The sequence below is a fragment of the Sander lucioperca genome, chromosome 5 (genome assembly GCF_008315115.2).
Source record: "Sander lucioperca isolate FBNREF2018 chromosome 5, SLUC_FBN_1.2, whole genome shotgun sequence".
NCBI lineage: Eukaryota > Metazoa > Chordata > Actinopteri > Perciformes > Percidae > Sander > Sander lucioperca.
The window spans coordinates 17,377,162-17,404,814 of NC_050177.1; the positions used below are offsets into that span (position 1 = coordinate 17,377,162).

At 42.0% G+C, this 27,653-nt stretch overlaps 2 protein-coding genes across 7 annotated transcripts in view; both read left to right on the forward strand.

The window, feature by feature from the left end:
• Positions 1-16,090, forward strand: part of ccdc57 (coiled-coil domain containing 57) — a 73,265-nt gene extending 57,175 nt beyond the window's left edge. For all 5 annotated transcript variants that reach the window (XM_031324005.2, XM_031324003.2, XM_031324006.2 and 2 more), the window contains one exon: positions 15,093-16,090. In XM_031324005.2, the coding sequence (XP_031179865.1) occupies positions 15,093-15,310 (218 nt within the window). In that variant the 3' untranslated portion in view covers positions 15,311-16,090. The remainder of the gene's footprint in view (positions 1-15,092) is intronic.
• A 1,509-nt stretch (positions 16,091-17,599) lies between these two features.
• The window catches only part of fasn (fatty acid synthase), a 92,529-nt gene continuing 82,475 nt past the window's right edge, over positions 17,600-27,653 (forward strand). For both annotated transcript variants that reach the window (XR_004897284.1, XM_031323991.2), the window contains exon 1: positions 17,600-17,872. The gene's annotated coding sequence lies outside the window, so the exon portion shown is untranslated. The remainder of the gene's footprint in view (positions 17,873-27,653) is intronic.

Sequence of the window (27,653 nt, forward strand, 5' to 3'; positions counted from 1 at the left end):
ATCCCTCAGAAGCACTTTCTCACTACGCCAGCCATGATTGGCTGGCCACATCTGACGTGAGACGCACACAGTGCGGTCCTCTATATAATCCACAGCCCATGCGTCTTACCGTCATTCAATTACCTCTTCTCGCTCAGAAGCAAACATCGTTGATACTGCCGGGGTCTATGCTAACTGTCCATAGAGCCGAGCTCACAACTCGTTCGCCGGGCGCTGGTCCCTATTCGGCGGTATTCGACAGATAGGCTTGTCTCCAAACAACTGTCATAACCGGCCTGTCCCCAAACAGTGGTTACCCTCAGCCGAGCTCGCTAGTCCCCAAACTAGAGCCCGCTGAACTAGCTTCTACGCTATCGGCTAGTTTGCCAAACATTAGCCATAGCACATCCCTAGCTGCAAAGCTAACATACCTAGCTGAAAAGCTATACTAGAGCAACACGATATTGGTCAGTTTCCAAACTGCATTTGGTGTTAAATTAGAATAAATGGCTTCCTCTCCCACCACGAAGGAAGCCATGCTAGCGCGGGTGTGCTCGTGTGGGAATAATATCTCCGCGAGGGACACTCAACTCTGCTGCAACGACTGTCTGGGGCTGAAACATGCCCAAGAAGCGCTGGCCCCGTCAGGCTCTTGTGCTCACTGCGCTCGGCTGCCCATGAAAAGTCTCCGTCGTCGGCTTGCTCGCCTTGCTAGTTTGACTGACCAGGACCCCATGCTGGCAGAGCTCACCACACCAGACGGTCAAAATCAAGAAGCCCCAGCTACCATGAGTGCAGACTGGGCTGAGCAGATGGATGAGGTGGCTCCGCTGCTCGAGTACAGCTGTGCGCACGGGAGCTGCGAGGACACTCTCGACGCCGAGCTGGATTCCCTCAACGGGTCGGACAACATCCTCTCGTACGATGACGACGATGATCCGTTCCTGCCAACCTCCAGGGCAGCGATGTCCGAGACCCCATATAGCCTAAGCACCGATGATGCGAGAGGCGGCGATGGGGGTTCCCCGGCTATTGGCACGAGTCTTCACGAGGTGTGCAAACGTGCTGCCGAAAAGCTGGGGATTGCATGGCCCAGCGCTCCGCCGGAGAAGGCAAGCGCCTGCCCAAGGTGAAGAGTGTGGAGAGGCAACTGCTCCCCCTTTTCCCCGAGTGCCTAGAGGAAGCTACCCGCACCTGGCCGAAGCCCTTTTCGTCAAAGAGCCCGGTTCAGGGGGGAGCTACGCTGGACTGTGTAGCCATGGATGAGTCGGGACTATCCAAGCTGCCACCTGTGGAACCGCTGGTTGCTCACCACCTCCACCCCAGCCAGAAAGCTCTCATGGCACCGTCTGCTCCTAGCTTCCCATCGAAGACAGATGGGTTTCAGTCATCCATGACCGACAAGGCATACAAATCTGTGGCCCTCGGAGTACGAGCCCTTAATGCATCATCCATGTTGATGGCGTACCAGGCTGAGCTCCAGGATGAGATGGCCGGCACCATGGACCGTGCGCTATGGGACGAGGTGTGCGTTGTGACTGACCTATGCCTCCGCCTGCAGTGCAAGCCTCGGGAAGAGCGATGAGCACCATGGTGACGCAGGAGAGAGCGCGTTGGCTCAATCTATCCAGCCTCTCACACCGCGAAAAAGTCCAGCTCCTCGACGTTGCTGTGGATTCGAAGGGTCTGTTCGGCCCCGCGATGGCTACCATGCAACGCCGCTGTGAGGAAAAAAAGAGGGAGGGTGAAGCCCTGCAGACCTGTTTGCCCAGGAAAACGCAGCCGCCTCCCGCTCCAACCCCCCGACCATCCTTCGCACAGGCGGTAGCTCGCCCCCCGCCCGGCTTCAGGATTCCAAAACGCTCCACTGCGCAACCCAGACCTCCGGTTCATCCTAAAACTGAAGGCGGCGGCGCGTGGGCCAACAAGCCAGCTGCACCAGTGGAACAGCAGGGAAGCCGGCCAGGGCCACCCCGCTCACGACCGGGCAAGAGGGCCAAGCAGGCGACCTAGCTCGCTGCCAGGGGAGGGAAAGCATGTCCGCCAGACGCACGTACCTCTCCCACAGCATTGGGGCCGATCCCGGGAGCCTGCCGTTGCGGCTCTGAACCCAGAGTCACAGGACAATGTTCTGTTTCTAACGCCCCCCTCCACGGTCAAAAGCACAAACACATTGTATTGTTCAAAAACAATAAAATTGTGCCCATCAGTGCATCCAGGCCAAGTGCCGAGGGCACTGCATGCAAAAGATTATGTGTTGCAAAACATGAAAAACATAAACAGCCTCATGAGCCCCGTAGCGGGGCGAGCTGTACATGTACTCGCGGCGGCCGGGGTGCGGCAATACTGCTCGCGCACCTATGGCGCCGAATCCCTCGGTGGGCTCACTCGCAGAGCGGGTGCACCACTGGCGGGCGTGCGTGGAATCAAACTGGGTGCTCAAAACTATCGAAAAAGGGTACAGACTCCAGTTCGCACATTCTCCCCCCCGTTTCTCGGAAATAATACATTCACAGGCGGTGGGGGAAGCGGCTCGCTTTCTCGACGCAGAGATCAGTTCTCTACTAGAGAAAGGAGCAATTCAGGTAGTACCTCCAGCCCAGAGCCAAAGCGGCTTCTACTCGAGGTACTTCATCATCCCCAAAAAAGGGGGGGGGGTATGAGGCCTATATTGGATCTAAGAGCGTTGAACAGACATCTAAGACGATACAGGTTTCGAATGCTGACACACGCGGCACTGCTGAGGTTTGTGCGCCCAGGAGATTGGTTCACCAGCCTGGACCTAGCCGATGCGTATTTCCATCTGCGGATTTACGCCCCTCACAGGAAATATCTCAGATTTGCCTACAGAGGGGTGGTGTACGAATACTTAGTTCTACCCTTCGGCCTGTCACTCAGCCCTCGTGTTTTTATCAAATGCACTGAGGCAGCGATGGGGCCTCTCAGGATGAACGGAATCCGTCTGGCAACGTACTTGGACGACTGCCTCTTGGCGGCAGGCTCGCAGCAGGTGGCAGCCGCACATACCGAACACCTAATGACACATCTGTCATTGCTGGGGTTCAAGTTCAACTTAAAGAAAAGTGTATTGACTCCTACACAATCAATACATTTTATCGGGCTGTCCCTAGACTCGGTCACAATGAGGGCTCGCATATCTCCAGACAGAACAGAGGCGATGCGCGCATGTCTCGCTCTGTTTCGCAGGGGGAAATATGTGGCATTACGGGATTGCCACAGACTTCTAGGTCTGATGGCATCAGCACTGGTCGCCCTTCCTCTAGGCAGGCTATATATGAGGGGGTTTCAACGCTGGGTGAGGAACCTCGGTTTAGACCCTCAAGTTCACTCACGTCGCCATATCTTTATATCAGCGGACTGCGCGATGACGCTGTGTCCATGGAAACGGCCACGATTCCTGACACAGGGGGTGCCACTGGGCACGATATGCGCCAGGAAGGTGATTACCACAGACGCGTCTCTGTGGGGATGGGGTGCCACCCACGAAGGGAGATCTGTGAATGGCCAATGGAATGTAAACCTACGCTCAGCGCATGTCAATGTCCTCGAGCTTATGGCAGTTTTTCTGGCCCTGAGACATTTTCTGCCATATGTGGTGAATGCTCATGTCCTGGTCAGAACGGACAACACAACTGTGGTGGCTTACATCAACAAGCAAGGGGGCTTACGCTCCCCACAACTACACAGGCTAGCACACAAACTGATAATTTGGAGCGATACCAACCTTCTTTCTCTCAGGGCAACGCATGTGCCCGGAGTGATGAATCAGGGGGCGGATTTGCTATCTCGAGGTCACCCTCGCTACGGGGAATGGAAACTCCACCCGGAGATAGTGAAACAGATCTGGTCGCGCTACGGGCGCCCGTTAGTAGACCTGTTTGCCTCCAGAGAAAACGCACAATGTCCCCTATATTTCTCTCTGAACGATGCGGAAGCCCCGCTGGGAGTGGATGCGCTGGCCCACGCGTGGCCGTGCGTCCTTCTTTACGCATTCCCCCCGTTGGCTCTGATACCCCCCATCCTAGCCAGGGTGAGGGACGAGAGTTTCATTCTGGTGGCCCCGAATTGGCCTCAAAAACACTAGTTAGCGGAGATAACGCAAATGCTGTACGCACAGCCGTGGCCGCTACCGTTGCGCAGGGACCTACTGTCTCAAGCACAAGGGGAAATCTTTCACCCCCACCCAGAGCGCCTGGCCCTCTGGGCTTGGCCCTTGAGGGGCTGAACTTGACGTCTTGGTGTCTGCCTGAAAGTGTTGTAATGACTATTCAAAGTGCAAGAGCTCCATCCACTCGTACTTTGTATGAAGCTAAGTGGCGTGTGTTTGAAGACTGGTGCATGTCTAGGGGGTAAGTGTCCTTTCAGTGGGGATTGTGTTGACGTTCCTGCAAACTCTCCTGGATAAGGGAAAGGTGTTCTCCACGATTAAAGTGTATCTGGCCGCTATATCTGCATGTCATGTCAACGGTAAGACGGCGGGACAGCATCCCCTGGTCTGCTGTTTCATGCGCGGAGCGCGGCGTTTACGCCCGGTGTCGAAATCGCTGTCTTCCGGATGGGATTTGCCACTGGCGTTGGAAGCTTTATCGGGACCACCATTCGAGCCCTTATTGGGGGTGAGTGCGAAAATGCTTTCACTTAAGACAGCACTGCTTTTGGCACTAACTTCAGCCAAGCGGGTTGGTGATTTACACGCCTTATCAGTGCATCCATCATGTATACAGTTCGGCCCGGGGGATTCTAAAGTCTCATTACGCCCGAACCCGGCATACATTCCTAAGGTCATGGACTCATCCTATTCGTGCCTTCCCTTGGAGCTTAGTGCTTTCTCTCCGCCACTGTTCGCATCGGAGGAACAGGAGCGGCTGCATACGTTATGTCCTGTGCGCGCTCTGAGGGCGTACTTGGCTATGACACTACCATTCAGGAAAGCGGATCAGCTGCTTGTTTCGTGGTCTGGACCTCACAAGGGTAAGCCTATCACAAAGCAGCGTTTATCACACTGGATTGTGGAGGCAATCACCTTAGCTTATTCGTCTAAGGGGCTCGAATCTCCTGTTGGTCTACGTGCACATTCAACAAGGGGAATTGCCACGTCGTGGGCCTTATTTAAAGGGGTGTCGATACAGGAGGTGTGTGCAGTCGCCTGCTGGTCGTCCCCAACAACGTTCATGAGGTTTTACAGACTCGACGTTACTGCGCCTCGCCTGGATCACACTGTTTTGAGTGTGAAGTCATCGGGGACGCAGAATGCGTTAGTATGATTGGAAAGGTCATGTATCACCGAGGTTGGCTTGTCCGACAATACGGGAGTAAACATATCCCATATGTGAGATACCGAACGAATGCTTGAAAGAGAACTTAAGGTTACGACCGTAACCCCGGTTCTCTGATAGCATGAGTGAGGTATCTCACTGGACCACCCTTCTTGCGTGGAGCGAGAAGAGGTTGCTACCTTGAATGACGGTAAGACGCACGGGCTGTGGATTATATAGAGGACCGCACTGTGTGCGTCTCACGTCAGATGTGGCCAGCCAATCATGGCTGGCGTAGTGAGAAAGTGCTTCTGAGGGATACGCGAGGAGGCATACCCATATGTGAGATACCTCACTCATGCTATCAGAGAACCGGGGTTACGGTCGTAACCTTAAGTTTTATATAAACTTTTTATTGATTTTGAATTGGAGGGGTTTAACTGCTATTTGTCTGATTTAAAGGCTCATTCTGTACAAACCACATGTTGTGTGGCTGATAGTGACGTATAGAAATCAGAGAGACTAAATCTGTTGAGATTACGGATCATCTGCTGTGTGTTGTTAATTAAAATCAGCAACAGATCGCATGTAGAGCATTTTGAGAGCTACTCTGTCATAATTAAAACAACTGAGACTGTGTACAAGCTGATATATGAGTCTGATAACATTTTATTAAATCGGAATTGGACCACAGTGTTTCTGTGACTTCCTGTTCAGCCTGAAGGCTGCTGGAATTGGCTGGAAACTGTCCGATTTGACAGTGGATTTTTGTCACTGCCCCCTGCTGCTGCCGCCTGCTCTCGTCTACTTTATAGGCGAAGCGCAGTTTATCTCGAACGAGCCTAGTCTTTGATACAACACCTGCAGTGATTCCCCAGCAAGGGGTATTTCTGCTGTTGCCGGTGGGTACTTGGAAAGATTGTGGAGCAGCTAATCAAAATAATAATTGACATTATGATTTATTTAAAACACTATATCAGCTAAAACAGCTCAACACAGATGTTTAAACATATAGCAAAGTAATCAATGGTAGAAATAAATAGCTAATAGTAGGCCTACTGACTTCGCTAAGAGTTCAAATGATTAGCTAAAAGTAATGGATGACTGTTGAAACATTAACCACACTTCAAGTAGTAGGCCTAGCTAGTAGAATTTCTGACCAAACAAACCTAAATGTTTACAGTTTAATTGCATGAAAATGTAAGAATATTTTTTAATAATTTAAGGGAAACTTAAAGCTTCTGATTCACAGCAAATTCAAATCTGGTTTTGGGACCAGGTCCAGATCCAAAACCAGTACACCTAGACAGTAAAATCTCCCTTTATTGAATTTCACAAATACAATAAAACTTTCACAAATCTGAAACTGGGTTTTTAAGAACCTTTAGCCTCTCTAGAATAAGTTAGTCCAGATTTGACAAGTCTAGGTGTAGTGGTTTTGGATCTGCACCTGGTCTAATGTCTTCTACACGCTGTGAATCAGAAGCTTTAAGTTTCCCTTAAATTTCCCCTTAATTGCCGAATCGGAAGCTGTGAATCGGATGCCAACTTCAGCGTCGTATCTTGGCAGTAGTTAGCTAACGTTTCTGCTTTTTGAGCTAAATTAGCGTTAGCAACGGATAGCTCCTTCGTAAGCTAATATATCAACAGAATTCAGGTTAATAAAACACGGTAATGTAACCAAAGTATTAAAAACTACTTACATGTGGCTATAGTGTGACAGGCCTACTGCTGTTCAGTCTCGCATTGCGAGACCTAACTTAGCTACAGTGCTGCGAGGCCTGTTCAGATGACATGTCGGCTGCTGTGTGTGAGCTAGCTAGATTGCTTGTGAAGGATGAGTCAAACTAACGTTAGTCACACAAGGAGATATGAGTCAAACAAAACAACAGCATTATAGTACACACAAATATTAACACATTTCTGTGATATAAGTCAATAATACAAAATACTGACCGAAATGTGTTTTAATCCAGTAACATTAGCATCAAACATCTCGACTGTAGTCAGTATTTGCTGTACCAGTATTCTGACCAACAGGTGTTGACTGAAAAAGACTGTTCCACCTAGATTTTTGTTTCCTGCTACTTGCAATCTAATTGGAGATGAACAACCAATCAGAATTGACCTTTAATTCTTCGATTGGTTGGTTTTGTAGCACACTTGTAAAATTTGAAAATTTGAGCGAGTGTGTCTAGAGTTGAGCGCACACAGAGTGAATAGGTTGAGCGAGGGAGACATGACCGGAGCGCAGCAGCGTCTACCTGTGAGCAGAGAAATACATGCAAATGCATTTATTGAGCACGGAATAGGTTTTTGTTTACTTAAACTCAAAATTATTGTGTGAGTGTTAATTTCTGTTCAAAATGCAATGTAATGTGCTTGCAAAATATAGTTCTCTGTGCTCAAAACATACAATTACTCGCTCAGGAATGAGACACATATAACGTCATATTTATCAGCAAAGTGAGATCAAATGCTCACATGCATTTTAAGGTGTGTTTCAGGGATGATTAAGGCCAATAGTGTGTGCTTAAAGGTCCAATGTGTAGGAATTTCTCCCATCTAGCGTTGAGATCATATATCGCAATCAACTCTCTCGCACCACGCAGTTCAAAGTACGTATTACAGCTACGGTAGCCTGTAAGATAAAATCTTTTCAACATCCTTTTTCTTTTTCTGGGCGAAGAAGAAGACTCCTGTTCCTGAAATTTAGATTTTGAATACATGTTTCCTTCTTCAAACTTGCCGGGGCCGGGAAGCTACGATACCCATTATCAGCATTAGCAGCACCTATGAGTTTATCATGTGACAGCGAAAACACGAAAGGCGGAGCAGTATATCCTGTATGTCCCTTACCGGCTAACATATTTCAAGATGGCGCATGAATATGGAGCGTCTACCCCAGTTCATGCGAATGCAAATGTAAAATTTCAAGCCAAAACGAATACTTGGAATTGATGATGGTGGTAAATATTCATGAGAAAGGACAAGTTTGTGAATGGGCAACGCAGATTTTGATAATGAACAACTAAACACATTACACACTGGACTTTAAGTTATAACACCTAAGTTAGCAGTTTATTTTTTTTTCTGTCTTTATTTATACAACAGCGGCGGAAGCCTCGACATAAAATTGTTAAATTATGACAGCTACTGTATATCGGACAATAGCGTTATTGGCACTGAATTTCATGAATTTACTGTTTATCGGACCCCAGGTGAGACAAGAAACTAACGTTAGTGACCGCTGTGATCCCTCTGCCTCCCCGCTGCAGGAGACATTGTAGTCCCCCGACACACTTTAGTAACGTTACTGTTTTAGTAGGGGTGCATACCCTCAAAAATATGATGTGAGATGCACATTGCAAAATGTGTTATGTATCTGGAATTGTTCATTAGCTGTGTGTAATATCTGTAAAGCAGAATGGACTCACAGTAGTAACATTAGGCTAAAACAGATTTTATTCTGATCCAAAAACTCTTTCTGTGAGAAAGGACAGAGAAGGGACACTAACATTATATCCTGGACTGTTAGTGTAAGAAATATGATGCTTTTGAGAAACGATTGCTAAAAATTCTAGTGGAAACACTGAACCTATCTTTTTTAATTTAGTTTCAATCATGCTGGCTTCATCTATTCGGTAAAATATCCGAAGGTGCCTTGCTCAAGGCAACAGTGGTGGTATTGATAAATCCTGCAGGTTTAACCATCAAACCTATAAACCCTCACAAGCATGAATATACATTAAATATTTTTTTATTACAACATTAAATATGTCAAGTTAGTACATTTTTATGAACAAAATTGCCAACAAAAGAGAGTGATGGCCAGAGTCTGGAGAAGATGGAAAAAAGGCGGATTTGGTGATAGATTTGATGTGAGTATGGAAAGAGAGGGTGGAGTCTAGGATTACACCAAGGTTGCGGACCTCAGACGATTGGCAGATGGCGCACCCATTAACATCCAGGATGAGATCTCTAATAGTAGATAGGCAAGTGTATTGCTGTTATGTTATGTAATGGAAGAAACCAGAATATAATTTAGGAGCAGTCCAACCTTTTTTGGGCCTTAACCAGAATTTGATGCTTAAAGGGCAATCAGACTAAGGTTAGCAGACTTAAAGAGGCAATGGTTGGTATTCATTCAACTAAGAAAAAGGGTATGACGTATATTATAATATAACCAATGTTAATGCTCATGTAAAAGGAAGTTCTACTGTGTATGTCAACCATTGTCTATTTTGGTGAAGCATCAACCTGCACACATCTTACATAAATTACAATAAATTACCAGTATCAAGAGCCCTTCAGAAAAATACTTGGGTTACAAGATGGGTCAAAGGTTAAGAACCTAAATTATATCTATGTAAATTATTAAGACCCTGTCTCATAGTGCATTTTATTCCCTTGTGGCCATGCAACCTGACAGGCTTGATGTGATGATGATGATGATGATGATAGCGTGTAACGGTACGCATGACCAGAATCTGCGAGGGCTTATTCTTCAAGTCTGATGTGTCAACATGGGTGGGTGTACATGTGGATTCAGCCTTTTTCTTTTCCTGCATGTTTGGGGACCCCACAGACAATGGAGCTAAAAAGCTGCATATTTCTCATGTATTATCGTTGGCTATACAGAATCACAAAGAATCTTTACCTATCCTGAAATACATTAAATCCTTACGTAATTGTAATATTGTGTAAAAAAGGGATTTAATAAGTGTGTCAGCATTCAGTAATTCATCAAATAAGTGGGCATAGTCGTTTGTGTTAGGGTAAGTACTTCCACAGAATATCACTTTGTCAAAATACCCAACCACTCCATTCAGTATGAACATCGTTGCAGAGGTTGGATCAGTGATAGACAGATGGAGGGAGGGTTGTTGCCCAATTTGTGTCCTACTCTGTCAGCTCGCCAGGGAACAGTTTCTCAACCATAGCAGCTGCCAGATCAGGCTCAGACACAGTGATCAACATCATACCATCTAATAATTGTGAAACTAGACAATCCTGGCACAAGGTTTAAGTACACTTATGGTAAGTGCACTGACTGGGTCAAAGAGTTTATTACAGATATAATCTCCCTAATGCAGTTAGACGTTAAGATTATTTCAAACAGTTTGGCCAATAGATAAAATAGGTCGTTACTTTCTTTAATTCATCCTGATCAGGTGGGGTTTATTCACAGACGTAGCTCGTCAGATATCAGGCGTCTCATTAATATTGCATGGTCTGTAGCTGATAGACAATCCCCAATAGATGCCATTTCCCTTGATGCCGAAAATATGTTTGATATGGGGCCATATGTTAAAAATTTTGGAAATATATGGGTTTGGCAGCATTTTTATGAAGTGGATTAAGGTGCTGGATAAGCACCCAGAGGCTGCGTTAAATTCTGAATATTTTGCTCTTTTTTTTTTTTTAACAAGTATTTTTATTGTTTTAGAAAAGATAGAATGCACAAAATTCAATGCAATATTACAATGTCAATTATAACAAGACATCTTTCTGATAACCACATCCCACCCACAACAAAGCCCTTATGCCGAGGAAAAGAGGATAAGGAAAAACAAATAAAAACAAAAGGAAAATAAAAGCATGAATATGAAAGTAATAATAATAATAATAATAGTAATAACATCAATATTAACATAATAAAAAAAAATAAATAAATAAATAAATAAAACAAAATAAAAATAAACACTATCACTCATGGTAACAAATAGTGTAATCATTATGCTTTACAATTCTTAGCAGTTACTAAGAGGGAAGTGCAGTAAGTCCTTCAAAGTAAGCCAGTAAAGGGCCCCAATTCTTGTAAAATGTATTGGTTGATCCTTTAAGAAAGTACTTGATTTTTTCTATTTTTAAAAACATCATAACATCAGAAAGCCAAGTAGCAGCTTTTGGCGGTATAGGTGATTTCCAGTCCTTAAGTATTCTCCGCCGTGCCAATAAGGTTGCAAAAGCAACAACACCCTCCATACTACTGGACATTACAAAATCACCCCCATGTACCCCAAACACGGCCATTGTAGGACTAGGGTGTAGAGCTAAATCAAAGGCTTCGTTTAAGACTTTAAATATTGATGCCCAGAACTCTCTCAGCATGGAACATGACCAGAACATGTGAAGTAAATCTGCCCTGTCCATTCTGCATCTACCACAGATGACATCCGTGTCAGAGTATATTTTGGCCAGCTTAACCTTACTGTAGTGCATACGGTGAAGAACTTTAAACTGAATCAAATTCAAACGTGCACAAGAAGAGGTCCCATTCACCCAGCTTAGAGCTCTGTCCCATACAGCATCTGATATATTTGTCCCTAACGCATCTTCCCATTTTGTTCTGATAGGATCCATGGATATATTGTAGAGTGACATAATAGAATTGTATAGGTTAGAAATTTGGCCTCCTGAGGTTAGAAGGGTCTGCAGTATATCCTCTAGGTCAGAGTGCTCAGGTAATTGAGGAAATGATGAGATGTGAGTTTGAATGAAATGACGAACCTGAAGATATCTGAAAAAACTGGACTTATTAATGTTAAATTTACTGACCAAGTCAGTAAAACTGAGAAAGACGTTATTTATAAAAAACTCTTTACACGTAGAAAGGCCCATACTGTCCCACCGTTTAAAAGTATCGTCCATTTTAGCAGCAGGAAAAAGATGATTATTACAGACAGGACTGAGTATGCCTAAATTGTATCCAAATCCTAAGTGTTGAACTTAGAATATTTTGCTCTTGAATGGGGAACAAGACAGAGCTCACCTCTGTCTTCTTGTTATTTTGTTTAGCCATAGAGCCAAAGGGGGGAGACTTCCCAGGTTTTATGGTAGGAGGTGTAGTGCACAATCTTATGCTCTATGCAGATGATATATTACTTTTTGTGTCCGAACCTAGCAGATCAATACCGTGTCTATTCGGGATCATTGACTCTTTCTCAAACTTTTTAGATTATAGGGTAAATTGGTCCAAGTCAGAAGTGTTACCTTTAACAGCTCAGTGCCCTATTACAGCCTTCCAATCAGGTGCATTTTAGTGGCCCAAGCAAGGTATCGTATATCTGAGTATCTTATTCCCTACACAGTTAAAGACCTAGTTGAAGTTAATATGGATCTATAATTTCATAAAATCTCTTGTGATGTTAATAGATAGGCGACTCTTAATCTCTCAATGGTTTGTGTTCCCAAGCTGAATTACCTTATCCAGTCTCTTCCTCTGGAGGTTGCCCTGTCATATTTTAAATGGTTTGACAGGATAACAACAATATTTATATGGAATAGAAAGAGGCTGCATTTTAATAAATTACAAAGACCGATTGATAGAGGAGGTTTGGGTCTACCAAAGATGTTGTATTATTACTATGCCTTTAACTTAAGCATCTGGCCCACTGGTCACTTCCTCCTGAGAGAGCCCCACTCTGGTATTGTATTTCATTTCATTTTCATTTCATTTATTTATTTGACAGGAACAATGAAAACAGACATAGTGACAAAAACAAAGCTTGTCACTGAAGTGCTGCATAAAAGGTTTATAGCAAATGCTAATTTTCAACTCCAGTCCCTGGTTGGGCTTTTATACAAAATAAAATGTACATAACTATTTCAATTCAAAAAATCAAAACATGCTATATAAACAACTCCAGTCCTAATAAATAGAATAATAAACATAGTATAAAAACATGCATATCAAATACAAATCTGACCTACTTACAATAATTAAAAATGAGTACACTTTTGGTTTGTTTTTAACCAGTTTTTGAGCCTGAAGGTAAACACTCTAAAGTCAGTTATAGTCTTGATGTCAGATGGTAATGAGTTCCAAAGTTTAGCGCTCTTCACAGAGAAGGTCGTCTGACCTAAGCTGATCCTGCAGTATGGTATTTTGCAGTCATGATTTGTGGAACTTCTAGTGACTCTGGTGCTGCTCAGTCTCTCAACAAATGAACTTAGTGGCTTAGGTGCTAAATGATTAATGCACTTATGAATTAATTTAAGGAAGCACAAAATTGAGCAATATTTTATTGTCCCATTATTGCCCTTACAAAGACTTCAAAAACACATCAGATAATCTCTCACTTAAGTCGTTTGGACCAAAGTGGCCCGGCTGTTTTTACTGGATCTATATCTAAATACTTCATCAAGTATTTTGCGAGATCCAAAGTTATGTATTGATAGATCTGGTACGATGACGAGGATTAGAGGACCCAATCGCAGAGAGCAGGCAGGCGAGAGTTGAAGTTGAGGATTTATTTGAACAAAACACAAAAATAAACCAAGGGAGTCCTGAGAGCTGCAGCAGGCAAAAACCAATACCAGAATGTAGTAAAAGGGAATCAAAAAAAACAAAGGAAGCACAAAAACAGGAAACTACAGGAAGCACAGAACTGACTAGAGCTGACACGGGGAAACACGACAGGAACAAACACACACAAAATGATCTGACAGGAGACAAGGGAACACAGAGGCTAAATACATGAGGTAACGAGCAAATAAGGGACAGGTGATACAGCAGGTGAAACACATCAGGGCGGGGCAGGACAATCAGACAAGGTGGGAAAACATAGGAAGCAAAACTAGACAAGACAAGACAGAAAACAGACTATCAAAATAAAACTGGAAACTATACACAATCCACAGAATACACAATCAAAACAGGAAAACAGAAACCTACAATCCTCACAGAAACCTAAGCATAAACAATCAATGGATAATACAGGAAACAGAAACATACAAACAGACAACAGAAATATCCACAACCACAACAAGATCTCCCCTTTTTTGGAGGGATTACTTGGAAAAGGGAATTGTCACACTGGGGGATCTTTATCTTGTTGACAAACTGAAATTCTTTGAGGATGTGATGTAGCAATTCAGAATCCCTAGGTCTCTATTTGCAACTTTGCCATCTGTTAGTGGGGATTTTGTATCCAGTCCTTAAGCCCAGAAGGCACACGAATGCTTAGATAAGGTGTTGTTGAAATATGGAAAAGGTCATGAGGCTTCTGGGTATTATTCTATGTTTATGTCGAACCTGGGGGATGGAGCCTGGACAGCCCTCGAGGTTCCATTCAGCCCAAGATTATTTGTTTTGGGAGATGGGTCAGTTCTAAACGGGATAGATAAGCACATAAGAAGCTGGGCCCAAACTAGTTAGGATGGAGAAATGAAGGGGTGCCGTTGAAAAAATGTCGTATAAAGCAGCTTTGTGCTGAGGAGAGACGTGTATGATGGGCTTATGGGGTTGTCATTTATGTTTATTTGGTTTATTGTCTATTTTGTTACTATTTTGTTATATGGTCTGGAATATTGTAGTTACTGTCTCATCTTTTCTTGATTTTTTTGTTTTGTTTTGTATTTTAAAAATAAAAATTGTCAAACACCAAAAAATAAAAAAAATACACATAGGGACAGACAACAGGGTTTATGCGCTAGATTTGTTTATTAAGGTACGCATAGCAGTTAATGATAAAATATCTAGTGATGTTAAAGTATTTACATCCACATCTGCACGTAAAACTAATGACTTGTTCCTTGGCCCGTGACCTGATTTCTCCCCAACTTTCATTGAAATCTGCTAACAAGGAAAATGATGGTAGCTTGCACCTCCTGGCACCTCTTCACCTTTATTTTCCTCTTTGTGGTGCCATTATTAAAGCAAATGTAACTATTCCACATTCACATTATTTTTTCAAGACATAGTTCCCCCAAATTCCTCACTCAGACACCTACAAATTGTAACCTTAACTTGGTTAAAGATACCGGCAGCAAATGAAATTGTGTCATCTGTAACAGCCATTCAAATTGCATCTCTCTTGTCTTCCCCTAAAGGTGAGGGTGAGCTGAGCAGGAGGGAGGTGACTGAGTCTGGTGGGGATGGAGTCCAGATGATGTTGCATGGAATCGGTGTTACCTTCCATAGCCAGCCCACAACTGAGGTCCAGCAGAGAAGGAACCCCTCTAAAACACCATCAAACACTATCAAGACCAGCAGACCTGGATCCACTGGCAGGATCTGCAAGATCAGAAACTACAATGTTAAAGACTAACACATTATAGTATATACAGTACAGTTAGTCAGTTTGTTGGTCCGGGGGAGTCCTACTTAGTATTGTATACTTTTTATAAATATAAATATTTATAAAAACAGAATAACATTTCCTATGGGTCTGGAGGAGCATTGTCAAGTCTGAGAAAATAACCATGATTATTTCATAGTGGTCATCAGCATTATCTCTAAAGCACAAACTACTAGACAAATGCACTCTAAATCAAGAATTGCCTCAAATACCAAAACATAATGTTCTTAAATACATTTCAGAATAAAACTTATGGTAAGAGCATATTTTTAATATTTTACTGCTTCTTCCAAAATCAGAGTTCATGTGTCTGAGCAGTTAAGGGACCACAATTAAAATAGACCTATAGGCTTCAAGTGTCTGATCCTCAATATTTTAATGTATTGTTAAAAGCCCTTGTGTATGTCCTTTTTTTGTTTTCCCAAAATAAAACAGTTCCAACATGTGTTAGTCAAATAATCTGTTAATTGATTAAACTCAATTGCTATACATTCTAAAATGGGACAGTGACCCACCAGGGAAAAGGAGCTAATGTCTTCCCCAAAGTCAAATAAAGTTGCTGATGGGGTCTTGACGAAAGTTAGGGCACCCCGTGGTTTATAGTTAAAGCACCCGAAGAACTGCAATGTCCCACTGGGGACCTTTGTTGTATGTCATCCCCAATCTCTCTTTATCCAAAGCGAGGGTTAAAAAGGAGGGTGATATTGTGATAATGGGCTATATAAATAAAATTGACTTGACTCCCCTACACATTTTCTGTCATCTCTCTGCTGTCAACTATGCAATAGACATAACACCCGAAAAAATAATTGAAACCACCAAGTCATTTAAGTTGTCGCAAATCATCACTGTAGGTATTATTAATATAAACAGAAATGTAATATATTGTCATAATAAAATGCATTCATTTATGCTGTTCCAAGTAAAAGGCCATCTCCATTCATGTTAAAGCTTTGTCATGTCTCAAGAAACCAGATTCCTTAGGGTGACTCTTCTCATGCAGATGTAGTGCTGCTTGCACAGTCCACTGGGATTTTGCACATGAACTATCAGGTTTTAAGTTAGACTACTTAATTTCAGCCAAAGAACCAATCTATGTCTTTCACTATTGATCATAGGGTTACTGCCTTAAAGCTTATCAATGCTGCCACAGTAGGTCAGTAGGAAAAAAAATCTTTCTTTTGAACCTCATGCTACCCGAAATGATGAACTCTAGTAACCCCAAGAAGTCAGACGAGCTTTCCTGGCTACGTCATCACTTGGGTCCCGCCTTTTAATCACCCTATCTCCAAACAGCACGCTCCACTCTGTTGTGATTGGATGAAGCTTCACACCCCTCCTCCGTGATTGGCCTATTCACAAGTCATCCAGAATACTTAGATGTGTGTACTAACTTGTGCCGACGCCGGTCTTTATCACGTTCAATGTTAAGTTATGAAATGTTAAATTAAACTTGAACTTGATAAAGGTTCACAACCTAGCATGCTTTGAGGGTAAGAGGAAAAGGCAGAGGAATGTTTAAGAGTGTATCTATTTTCTAGGCCTAAAGTGGTCAAAATATAATTGCTGATGTATGTCAATAAAGCACACCATTACTGTGTGTTTACATAATTAGTTACACTGGATGCTTCAAACATAGTTTAATTTATTAAAGTAAGAAAATATTCATAACTAAACAGGTCACAACCCAAATACTATATTAAATATTATAAAATAAAATGGTGTGATATCCATTCTATGCTGTGTAGTTAAACTTTGGCTTTATTCTAATGCTTTTGGTGATCGACTTTTCTTCTAGCACAACATAGAATTAAATTAAATTAAATCTCGACAACTATTAGATGGATTGCATGACATTTGGGACAGACAGTCATGTTGCTCTACACCATTTGTGACTCGAGGTGCCTGTCTTCAAATCAGATGTTTTCCAAATATAGCCCCTTTAGTACGCAAGTTCCACAAACATTATACGGTTAAAATGTTAGTAAATAAAAGGTAAATAGTAATAGCCTGTAACGCTGCTCAGTTTAATGCCTTGATATATGTCATTAGTGTAAACAATTTAGCTGTTGTCAAATGTGGCGACCAGTATTGCGTATGGCCACACTTTCCTATTTCATCTTTAAGGCGAATTAACAATTCTCGTGTCATTTTGTAGTCTGATGCAGCTGCCGCCTGCAGTCTGGTGTTTCGGCGGAGCTTGGGGTAGTCAGAGAAGAGAATCAATGTGAACTTCAGTAACCCCGACTCATTATGTTCCTCTCTCTCTCTCTGTGACTACGGAGGCGTTCAACGAATTGCTCCATCACTGGCTGGATCTAAGAGCCCTGCCTCTTTTCTCATTGGACTGTGCAGCCAAGCCAAGCTGTCAGCCCATGTGGCGTGGCCAGGCAGAATGTGAGACATTTAAATCCATCAGAAAAAAAGATTCGAAGAAGCAGAGGCTTAGTTAACCGTATAGACAGTGAAACGACAGAGACAGCCGTTCCTCCCTACAGTTACAGTAAGAGGAACACCATCTGGGCAACACAGGTAAGCTAATTTTGCTAACGATAATTAGCTGCAGTATACGGCTGCTATCGGCGTCACTGCCAGTATGCGTGACTTGACTTTTTGTTGTATCGAGACAGAACAATAGCAGGCTAAACTAAAAAATACGCCTGTTTACTTTGTCATTGCTTTTTTAACACAGCTTTGTGAGAACATAGTAACGGTATGATTTGACATGTTGTCTTCTATTATTCTAAATTAACGTTACGCTTATATTCGACACTATCACCATGCAGCTTTTATTTCAATTAATTATAATTCTAAAATGGTTCGTCTTTGTCCTCTTGATGGAGATAATTAATATTGGTGGATCATATTCAAACCCAAATTAAAAGTGAATCTACAGCAGTTCTGACAGTAACTTATTCTCAAAATAGTATGCATATTATGTGATCGAGATCATTGCTGATGTTAAAGGCCACTTTAAATGGCCAAAACAACAAAGATTGGTGCATGTTTCTTAACACTGGCATCCTATTATTGTATTTTTATTGAAATACTGATGACGTTGCTTGCTTGCAATTGCTTCTGGCATTCATACCCTACAGGAAGGCCTTTGTTCAGCCCAGTACTGTACAAACTGAAGTGCCAGGGTAACTGAAAAATGAATGACAGATTCATTCCAAATTGTGAACTCACCCTGTCCTTCCTTTTAAAGGTAAAGGTGGCTTTACGTGTGTCACTCTAGGTCATGGCTGCTGGATGAGAACAAACCAAATGAAGGCCATTGTATTGAGATTAGAAAGTATCAGAAATGTCCTCTCGTATAAGAGTGTCTCTTGCTACAACATGGTTGAGTTAAAAAAAAAAAAATGAATGATGACATAACGACCAGATTAAATTCAGTGTAGTTTGCTTCTTTTACATGTGGTTGAGGAATTTGCTGTGTGTGTGTGTGTGTGTGTGTGTGTGTGTGTGTATGTAGATGAGACATTCTTCTGATGTCAGGTAGAGCGATGATTTGAATGATGTGTTTGCATTGTTGTCTTTGCTTCTATGTAATCAAGGAACAAGTTTGTCCTCTATACTTAGAGGAAGAGGATACTTGCCTGCAGAGTAATGATAGAGTTTTGGATTATTCTCAATTGTGTATCTACCTTCAGGCTCTTTCAATCAGGCTGTGTGACAAGTCAGGTCTTGTTGTGGGTTGCTGCTGGACGAGCCAAGCAGTTTATTATTCAGAATCTTAGGGCTGAAAGAAATGCAATAAGGAATAACTGTAGAAGACAATTTAGACACTAATCTTTGTACAATATCATTTGGAATGATGTTCAGGACAGCATGAGGCTGCAGTGGGGCAGACGCCGTTCATAGAGTGCTGAGTAAGTATGAATACAGCCTAGCTTGCAGCTAGCGGAACGTCTTTAGTCATGTGCAGGGTGTTAGTGTGTGATGTGGGTCAGGTAAGGCTAGATATTGAACTGAAGGTGCTACATTAGGTCTAATCCCAGGCCAGTGTATCCTGGAATCCAAATCCCTTAAGGTACAGAGCCAAAGAAAGGGTTAGGACAGCACGTCATACTGTTGCTAGTCTCGCATTGCCAGACCTATCTCCACAGCACTGTAGAGTAAGGTGATAGAGTAGTGATAGACCGATTATCAGCCATGGCCGATTATCGGGCCGTTTTTTGGCAGTTTGCAGATGATCTGTATCGGCGTTTTATTTGCCTGATAACTGATAAAGTTAACTAATTAAAAAGTGCACTACTTTGGCTTGGCTACAGCTCTGTCTGTCCCTCTGCTTTGGTTTCACTCACCACTGAGTCTGACTTAATGTCCCGTCCACAACACTATCTGACTATCTTTTACTGAGTATTATGTTGAAAGTTTATCATTTATTAAATAATTGTGTATATGTAAATTTTTTTATGTTTCTGAAACTGTATATTTTCTATCTGATGATCATAAATGACCTATAACAGCAAATGAGAATAACAGTGAAAAGAAGACTTAGTTTTTAATAATGCCTTTGCTGGGGTCCGATTTTTCCCCGCAAAGTCACAAAATGATTTACGGCAGATAGACGGCGCTACAGCCACACATTCTGACGGGTCACAGATTTCTTTGTAACACCGGAAAAGCCTGTGTTAGCATATCCAGCCAGGTAAAAGGTAGCAGTAGATTTCTTTATATAGGCCTAATTGTATTTTAATTTTATTTTAGAAGTTATCTGCTGTAGTTATGGCTAATACTGGGGCAGGGCCATCACAGAAAGAAGGAAATTAAACGAAGAACAACTAAAAGCTAAAAGGGAAAGTGACAGACAACGGCTGAAAACCCGAGTCAGTCTCAGTCAGGCTGTCAACAGATGGAGACAATTACGGGATTGTAATAATTCAAAATCGACCCCGAAATGGCCCTCAGGTATGTAATATGTCTATTTCATTCATTAAATAACTTTACAATGAGCGATGTGGTTGTATGTCAATAGCCATCATTAAATTACGTCCCCCTTCCATTTAGCGCAGACGTTTTATTTCGTCTACTCCGTGTTTGTGTTGGCCTACTATTTTCTTTTCCCTTGTCCATCTGTAGTTGTGTAAAGTGTCCTTGGGTTTCATGAAATCAAACTCTGAGTCTAACCTTGATCTCTGAGTCGATTTACCCTGAGATGGGAAACTCTAGTTTTCGGTTCCAGAACAGCTGATTTGTGTCAGTTTAATCAACTCGGAGTATAGCGCCTGCAACACTACTAAAGGCAGCATGAATGGAGCCATGATACTATGATTCACCATGGCAACAACCACAAACAAATCGGTCGGCGTACTTTACCCCTCTGGAACTGTAAATACTCATGCACACATGCAGCGAGTTTGAACATATATTTTGTAAAAAAGCAACACAGCTGTTGTTGCAAAAGATCAGGAATTGGCTTGGGAGAAAACTGCTGCTCCAGTCAATGCGTAAATTCCAATATAGTGTATTCATTTCATTTAATCACAAGTAGGCCTATAATATTACTGGTGTATTGAACCTATAATCTATTTTATTTAGGTGCAATCCTGCGGGCGAAAAAGTAGCCTACCAATCCCATTCTGAGGTTGCAGCACCATGTTATTAACAGAATTATAATTTATTTCAAAGGGTTTTACATCATTCACCTACAATCCTGCGGAACTCCTTTTTAATGGCTCTCACTGGTTTGTGTCCAAGGAACACTACAAAAACGTTTCAGAGCAAGGCACACTTTTCTGACGGCTCTGCATGTGGCTTTACTAATATGTTCCCCATCACCATTGTTGAAAACTGCCGTATGCAAAAAAAAACGTAATGGGACACAAAGAATTTGCTCGGATGTAAGAGCATGTCCACGATGGGTGACGTTAGTGATATGAGGACGGATAAGGTTATGTACATAATTGATGAAAACAATACAGCTCAAATGGGTAGTTATCTGGAAATAAAAATACATCTAGTCGGGGCGTCAATATCATCTCCCGACGTATGTTTAACTCCCTGCGAATTAATAGAGCTTCTTTATCAACGGGATCGTCAAGAAAAAGGACATGCCATGTTCGAGGAAAAAACATGCAGATGACAAAACTGCCCTAAAATGAGCCTGATACAGAATGAATGAAGAAATTAAAGAGCGCTGTGTCAGAGAGAGGAGACTGAGAGAAACTCAAGGTTTCTTGAAGAAAACCTGCTCCCGACCAGGTTAGGTTCACAGACTCAGTTACCATAGTAACCGACTCTGAGGTTAAGTTACCTCTCTTTCTGAAATGGGCTGGAGTTACCCCTCTCTCTCAGGTTTGATTTACCTCCCTTTCTGAAATGAAAAACCCAGAGTTTCCCTCATCTCAGGGTTAACAAACTCAGAGTTTTCACTAAACCTGCTTTCTGAAACAGACCTCAGGGCTGTGTAGGATTACCGGATTGCTTTTAAGCACACACAGAAAATAGAGCGCTAGGTAACCATGAGGAGATATTCGCTGAATTTGACAAAAAAATATTAGATTAACATCGCTTACTATACCTTTTTGTTAAATAACATTCAAAACAGAATGAAATTTTGTTCATTTCAGTAGTAAACATTTTGAAATATTTAGTCAATCTTAGCAGAATACTTATAAAATTAAGTGATAATCATTCCAAACAGCAGATTTCTGCTGAAAGAGAAGACATAAGATGTGATGTTGATGAGAACTGACAAATGCAGAAGAGGTGAGAAGGGCTAGAATCCTCACAGTACTGTACAGTATGAGTGATTATACTATAGCCTACATGTTGTTTTTCTTGTTTATTATTGCAGCTCTGGATTTCAGTAATTGTTTTGTTTCAACTTTTTATTTTTCACAATTAAATTACTATATGCACAGATAGAGATACATATAGATAGAAAACAAAGATTGAAGCAATTTCTTATTCATTCTTGTTACATAAACTAATACAGTCAAAGTGAAAGGTGTTATTCTTTTTCTATAATACGGCTGCACAATGAGGAAAATATGCGATGACGTTGAATATGGCAATAACAATATTACTTGTGATTAATAAACATATATTAAAGTGTACTCAGTTCTGCATTTCTGCTGCTTTCAGTATTCTGCTAAAATACAACAAATTGCTTGTTGCTGATAGTAAGTTAGTTAAAATCGCCTTAATATATGCCAGGGTTCGAATTATGATTTCATCTTTGTGGGGGTCTATTTAAAAAAAAAAGAAGAAAAAAAAGTAGTCTATGAGCAGCAAATTTTGAGCTTTAAACATTTCATTTCCTGCATTCTGGTAAATTCTTATGCACCTATTTACCTTTTTTTGAATCAGTGTATGCTGGAAATATCTTTATGTAAAGGGAAACATAGATTACAATCCAAATATAAAAACATAATGGAATATATTACAATATGGCTCTCAGGCATTCTGTATTGCTATTTATTCTCCTGTAGATCGTCTTTTCTAATTATATCTGAGTCAGCACACAGCCTATAATTTACTCTTCCTTCCTCTTTTGCATCTTTTGTTGAGGAAGTAACCTCCTTAAATGTGCATATGACAATTATTCACCTCAATGATACATGAATTCATTTTAATGGATTAATAAAGCCCTGCACTGTAATATTTCAGATGTGTTACTGCTCATGTTCAAAACTTTGTGCACATTCAAAATATATCCCATCTGTGCTCTCTGTGATTTGGAGGAGTCGTGATATTTTGAGAAAAATAAAGTGATAATAGGCTATTACAAGAATAAAGTCACTATATTTCAGAAAATAATCTACCTGCACCATAGCCTGCTGTGCATTACGTGATTGCTCTGCTGATGCAATAGATCTCAGACCTTCTGACAGACTCAGAGCCCCGTTTGAGACTCTGGTCTCTGAATGAGACAAAGTTTAGGGAAGTGGCTGTACGCTGCTCTACATCGAAGGTGGAAAACCAAAACTACGGCAGAATTACACGGAGCACAAACACTGCCGCAGCATGTCGACAGCAGAGCGCGTCCTTTATAAACCTGAAGCTGCACAGACTACGGATGGTAGGCACGCTGCTCATCTCTATTTTTACAGCAAGAATGGACACTAAGCGACGCACAGGTCTGTTTCAGAGCTCCGTGTGTTTGGGAAAAGTGCTTTATTTGTGATTTAAATAATGGTGCTGATGATTTTTAGAGACCCCCACAGGTGTATGATTTTACTGCTTTCATGGGAGCTCATCCTCTCTCTATGGGAGCTCAGCTCCCACTTGCTCCCACGTAATTCGAACCCTGATATATGCGTAGGAAAAACCAATCGCGATTATTCCTTCAATCGTCGATATACGATCTGATCGCCAATTGGCCGAAAAGAGGGACATCTGGCGGAATTTCTGGCAGCAGCGGAGCAATCCTGGAAGTGGAACGTATACTGTGACCATCCTGCTTCTACTTGGGCTTACAGTCTGATTTTCATGGCCAGAATTTGTTACATTTACATAGAAGAAAGGAAATAATAAAACCATTATATCCCTCATACTACAACATTATCATGCAGTGTGCATGTGTGTATGCATGCATGTAAGTAGGTGAGGCTTCTCTATACCAAAAATCTGTGGAAACATTACAGCTATAGGTTTAGCAAACTGTTGACTGAGTGTGAGTTATTGTTTAAAACGGCAACCTCACAGCAAGAACTATGTTCCCCTTCTTCTGAAGGCCCTTTTAACCTCTTAGCCTCACCTAATTGGACCCTACCACCTGCACAGGTGATTATTCACTGACCTAAACTGAAAGAGCAACCTTAACACTCTATATCAGAATATACCATTACATTTAGAAAGATCAGTAATTGCTGACATTACTATTTATACATACATGTGCACCCACAACAATAGGCACCCTAAATATTATAAAAATGTCATTCACTGCAGAACTATCTTACCAATTCTCCTATTTGTACACCTTAGGAGTGCCCAGCCCCTCCCTGCAGGACCTAATCAGGCAAACCTGTTTGTACTCTCCTTGATTAAGCGGGTGACCACCCACATCACAGGCAGAACCCTAGCAAAAATACCATGAACCCATAAACCCACTAAACAGTCCTCTGTCAAATGATAAAGTATCAAATAAACTAAAACATTAGACTGAAATTAAGGATTAAGCAGACACAAAACATCATTATTTTTGGAAACTAGTGAAAAGGGAGAATGGCAGCCTTTTCACAGAGGGGAGAGCAAGATATTGGGGTAGAGAGATGTCACATGGCTGTTAATTTTCCCGCTGTGTGTATGCATGTCAGTTTGTATGACAGAGTGCTTGCACACTGAATTGTGTACTCTCTCACAATACATTGAGAACTTTGTCAGAGATTCATGTTATTCATGTTATGGCTTAATCACAGTTGTCACAGTTTTGTTTCCATGCTAGATCTACCTTCCATCTCAAAATGTAATTTTTTCCCAGGACGGCAGGACACCCTTAAAGGTGCAATATGTAATACTGACAGCTAGTGTTTAAAATAGTTACTGCAGTACAAATTCAAAATACTGGAGAGAGTCGTCTCCCCCGCCCCCTCCTCCCCAGACTTGAAGTTCATGGAGGTTGCCATGCTGAGACCGCAGCATCCATAGTCTCGCTGAAGGAGCATCCACAACAATATTGCAGACGCTTGTCTCACATAGCCAGACATTACTTCACAGCACAGCGGAGTAGCTAACGTTAGATGCTGACTATATTGACAGTCAGAGAAGCCCGTGCTTATGCGGAGCTCTGTACCCAACTGACAAACACACTTTTTCGGCTTAGAATTACTGTAGGTACCGCTAAAAACACAACAACCTCGCCGTCCTCTCCACCCGACAGACGGACACACTTCCTGCTTAGAATTAAGGTAGGAACCGCTAAAAATAACACTACCTTGCCGTCCTCTCCACCCGACTGAACATACTTTATTGGCTTAGAATTACGGCAACAATCGCTAAACACACTGCAAACTCACGGTCCTCTCTTCCCAATTTACAGCCCCCCTCTCTTGGCTTGAAATAACTCAGTTGTCGGCTACGGCCGCTGAACAGGCTACACGTTGTAAACAGCCGTGGCCCGCTCGCCTGGACCTCCGGTAACATTAGCAGGGTTAGCATGGCGGCGTTAGCCAGGACCAGTCGGGATCCCTCTACTGGCTGTGTCTCAATTTGTCTTTGCGAGTAACCAACTTGGGTACTCTAGCTATATAATTCAATGTCATACACGAATGTTGAAATGACAGATAGCTGTGATAAATTAGCCTGAAGCTAATGCTTACCTGTTTAGGAGGAAATTAGCCAACTTGGCGTCCTTTTGGGCTCCAAGCTGTCTCCATCTTTCCAATACATCTCCAATATTTACCCGGGGTTTGTAATGTCTCTGGTCACGCAACTGTTAGAAACATGCCGTTTTTTTTTAGGTTGGGTAGAATTTCTCTCCGTCGATCCCGTTTGTTTACAGGTATATCTGGCAACCCGGCCTGGCTGTCAAACTGGGCAGTTGATAACAACACACCGGCCAAAACACAACACAACAGAAATTCTGTCACGGAATGGAAATTTCAAAAGGAGAAAATACTGGCATTAGCATTGTTGTGAAAAGATAGTATTTCAAGCGTAGTAGTATTTCTTAGCATGTTTCCTTAATATCTGATAACGCATTGGGGTCATTTTTGGATTTATTACAGTAAATAATTACATATTGGACCTTTAAGTTAGAGCCCTGCAAATGATTAAGCAATGAAGAAAGTAACCTCTTATTTCTTGTTACATATCATGTCATTGGGACACAGACTGTTCACCTTACTGGTGTTTCAATCCATATATTCACTTGAGAAACCATGTTACTCACAGAAAACAGGTTCCAAGTAAAACTAGGTACCTGTACACTAACCTGGTTACTGTAAATCTGCACATGCAGGAAGTCAGTAATCCGATTTCGCCCCTAATCCAGACCTCATTTTGAAAGCATCGCTTTCTAATTTTAACTGTATAAGTGACAAAAGAATCTGCTTATTTTTATTTATTTATTTTGGTTTGGTGCCAGAATAGACGGAGGGGGTTTTTACACCTGCCTTATTTAGTTTGGTTGAATCGCACAAGACTTGGTTTTCCCCCTTGGTACGGTTCGTTTGGGCAGGTGTGAATGCAGCAATTGCACTCCGTTGCGCACCAAAAGCAAACCAAAACAAGCATACCGAGACCTGGGACTTGTTGCACAAAAGTAGAATAAAGAAATCCAGGATAACTGAAAAAGCGCAGTTTGCAATGAACGGATCACTTAGTGTGATCCGCTCATTGTGGCTTAATCGGTTGCACGTTTGCCGAGCCAGGATGAGAAGGTGAAGCCATGTCAAGCCAGGTGTACATAGTTGGGATAAGTGCACGTTCACGGCTTCTTAAGTAGACCACGGTATCGATTACAGATTTACTGATGCTAAAATGGAGAATATGCATTGTGTATTCTTTACACAGAGTGAGCAGCAGCTTCATATGGAATTATGACAACGTAAAACACATTTGTAAAAAAGAAACACGGCCGCTATAATAAAACTGCGAGAGAAAGCGAGGCAGACGATCACGGACCGACTGAATGCGTAAGTAGCCTAAAAATATACATTTACTGGCTCTGAATTGAAACTGCCATACCATTCAAGATTTTAATGGTCAAATCAAGTTTAACTAATTATTTGCACAAATGAGCAGTTGCACTCTTTGCCTTAAAAGTGAGCAGAAGACTAATGTTATGCAGGAAATGTACCATGAAGATCAATTACAACCACTAATCTACAATGCTATGAAGCGTACATATCTCTCTCTCTCTCACTCTGTCTCTCTCTTGTATGGGCTAAAATATAAATTACCTAAGGAATATATTTACACCCACTGCTCGCTTTTCAGGCAAAGTGAGCAACAGTTTTTTTTTGTGGAAATAATTAGCCTAACTCCTTGAATGGTTTCATTTAAGAGCAGTAGTTCCTAAATGTATATTTTTAGATATATCATTCAGTCGGTCCGCTTCTGCCATGTTTTTGTTTTTTACAGAGGCAGTTTCCTTCTTTATTTGTTGTATGCTTTGCTTCCTAGTAGGCCTATATGGACATAGAAAAGAAAGACTCTGAAGAAATTGGACTCTAACATCTAGAAACTTTAAAGATAATTAAGTGATACATTTTAAACATGACTGTAACACAGTGTATTCATCAGTTATTTCCCCTCAGCAATATATAAGGTCAAAAACCATTGAGGTGTCCTCTCCCTGTTGTTTCATGAATGTACAGTAGCCTCAACTATATAGTTACTGGTCCAGTGAACTAAGACTATA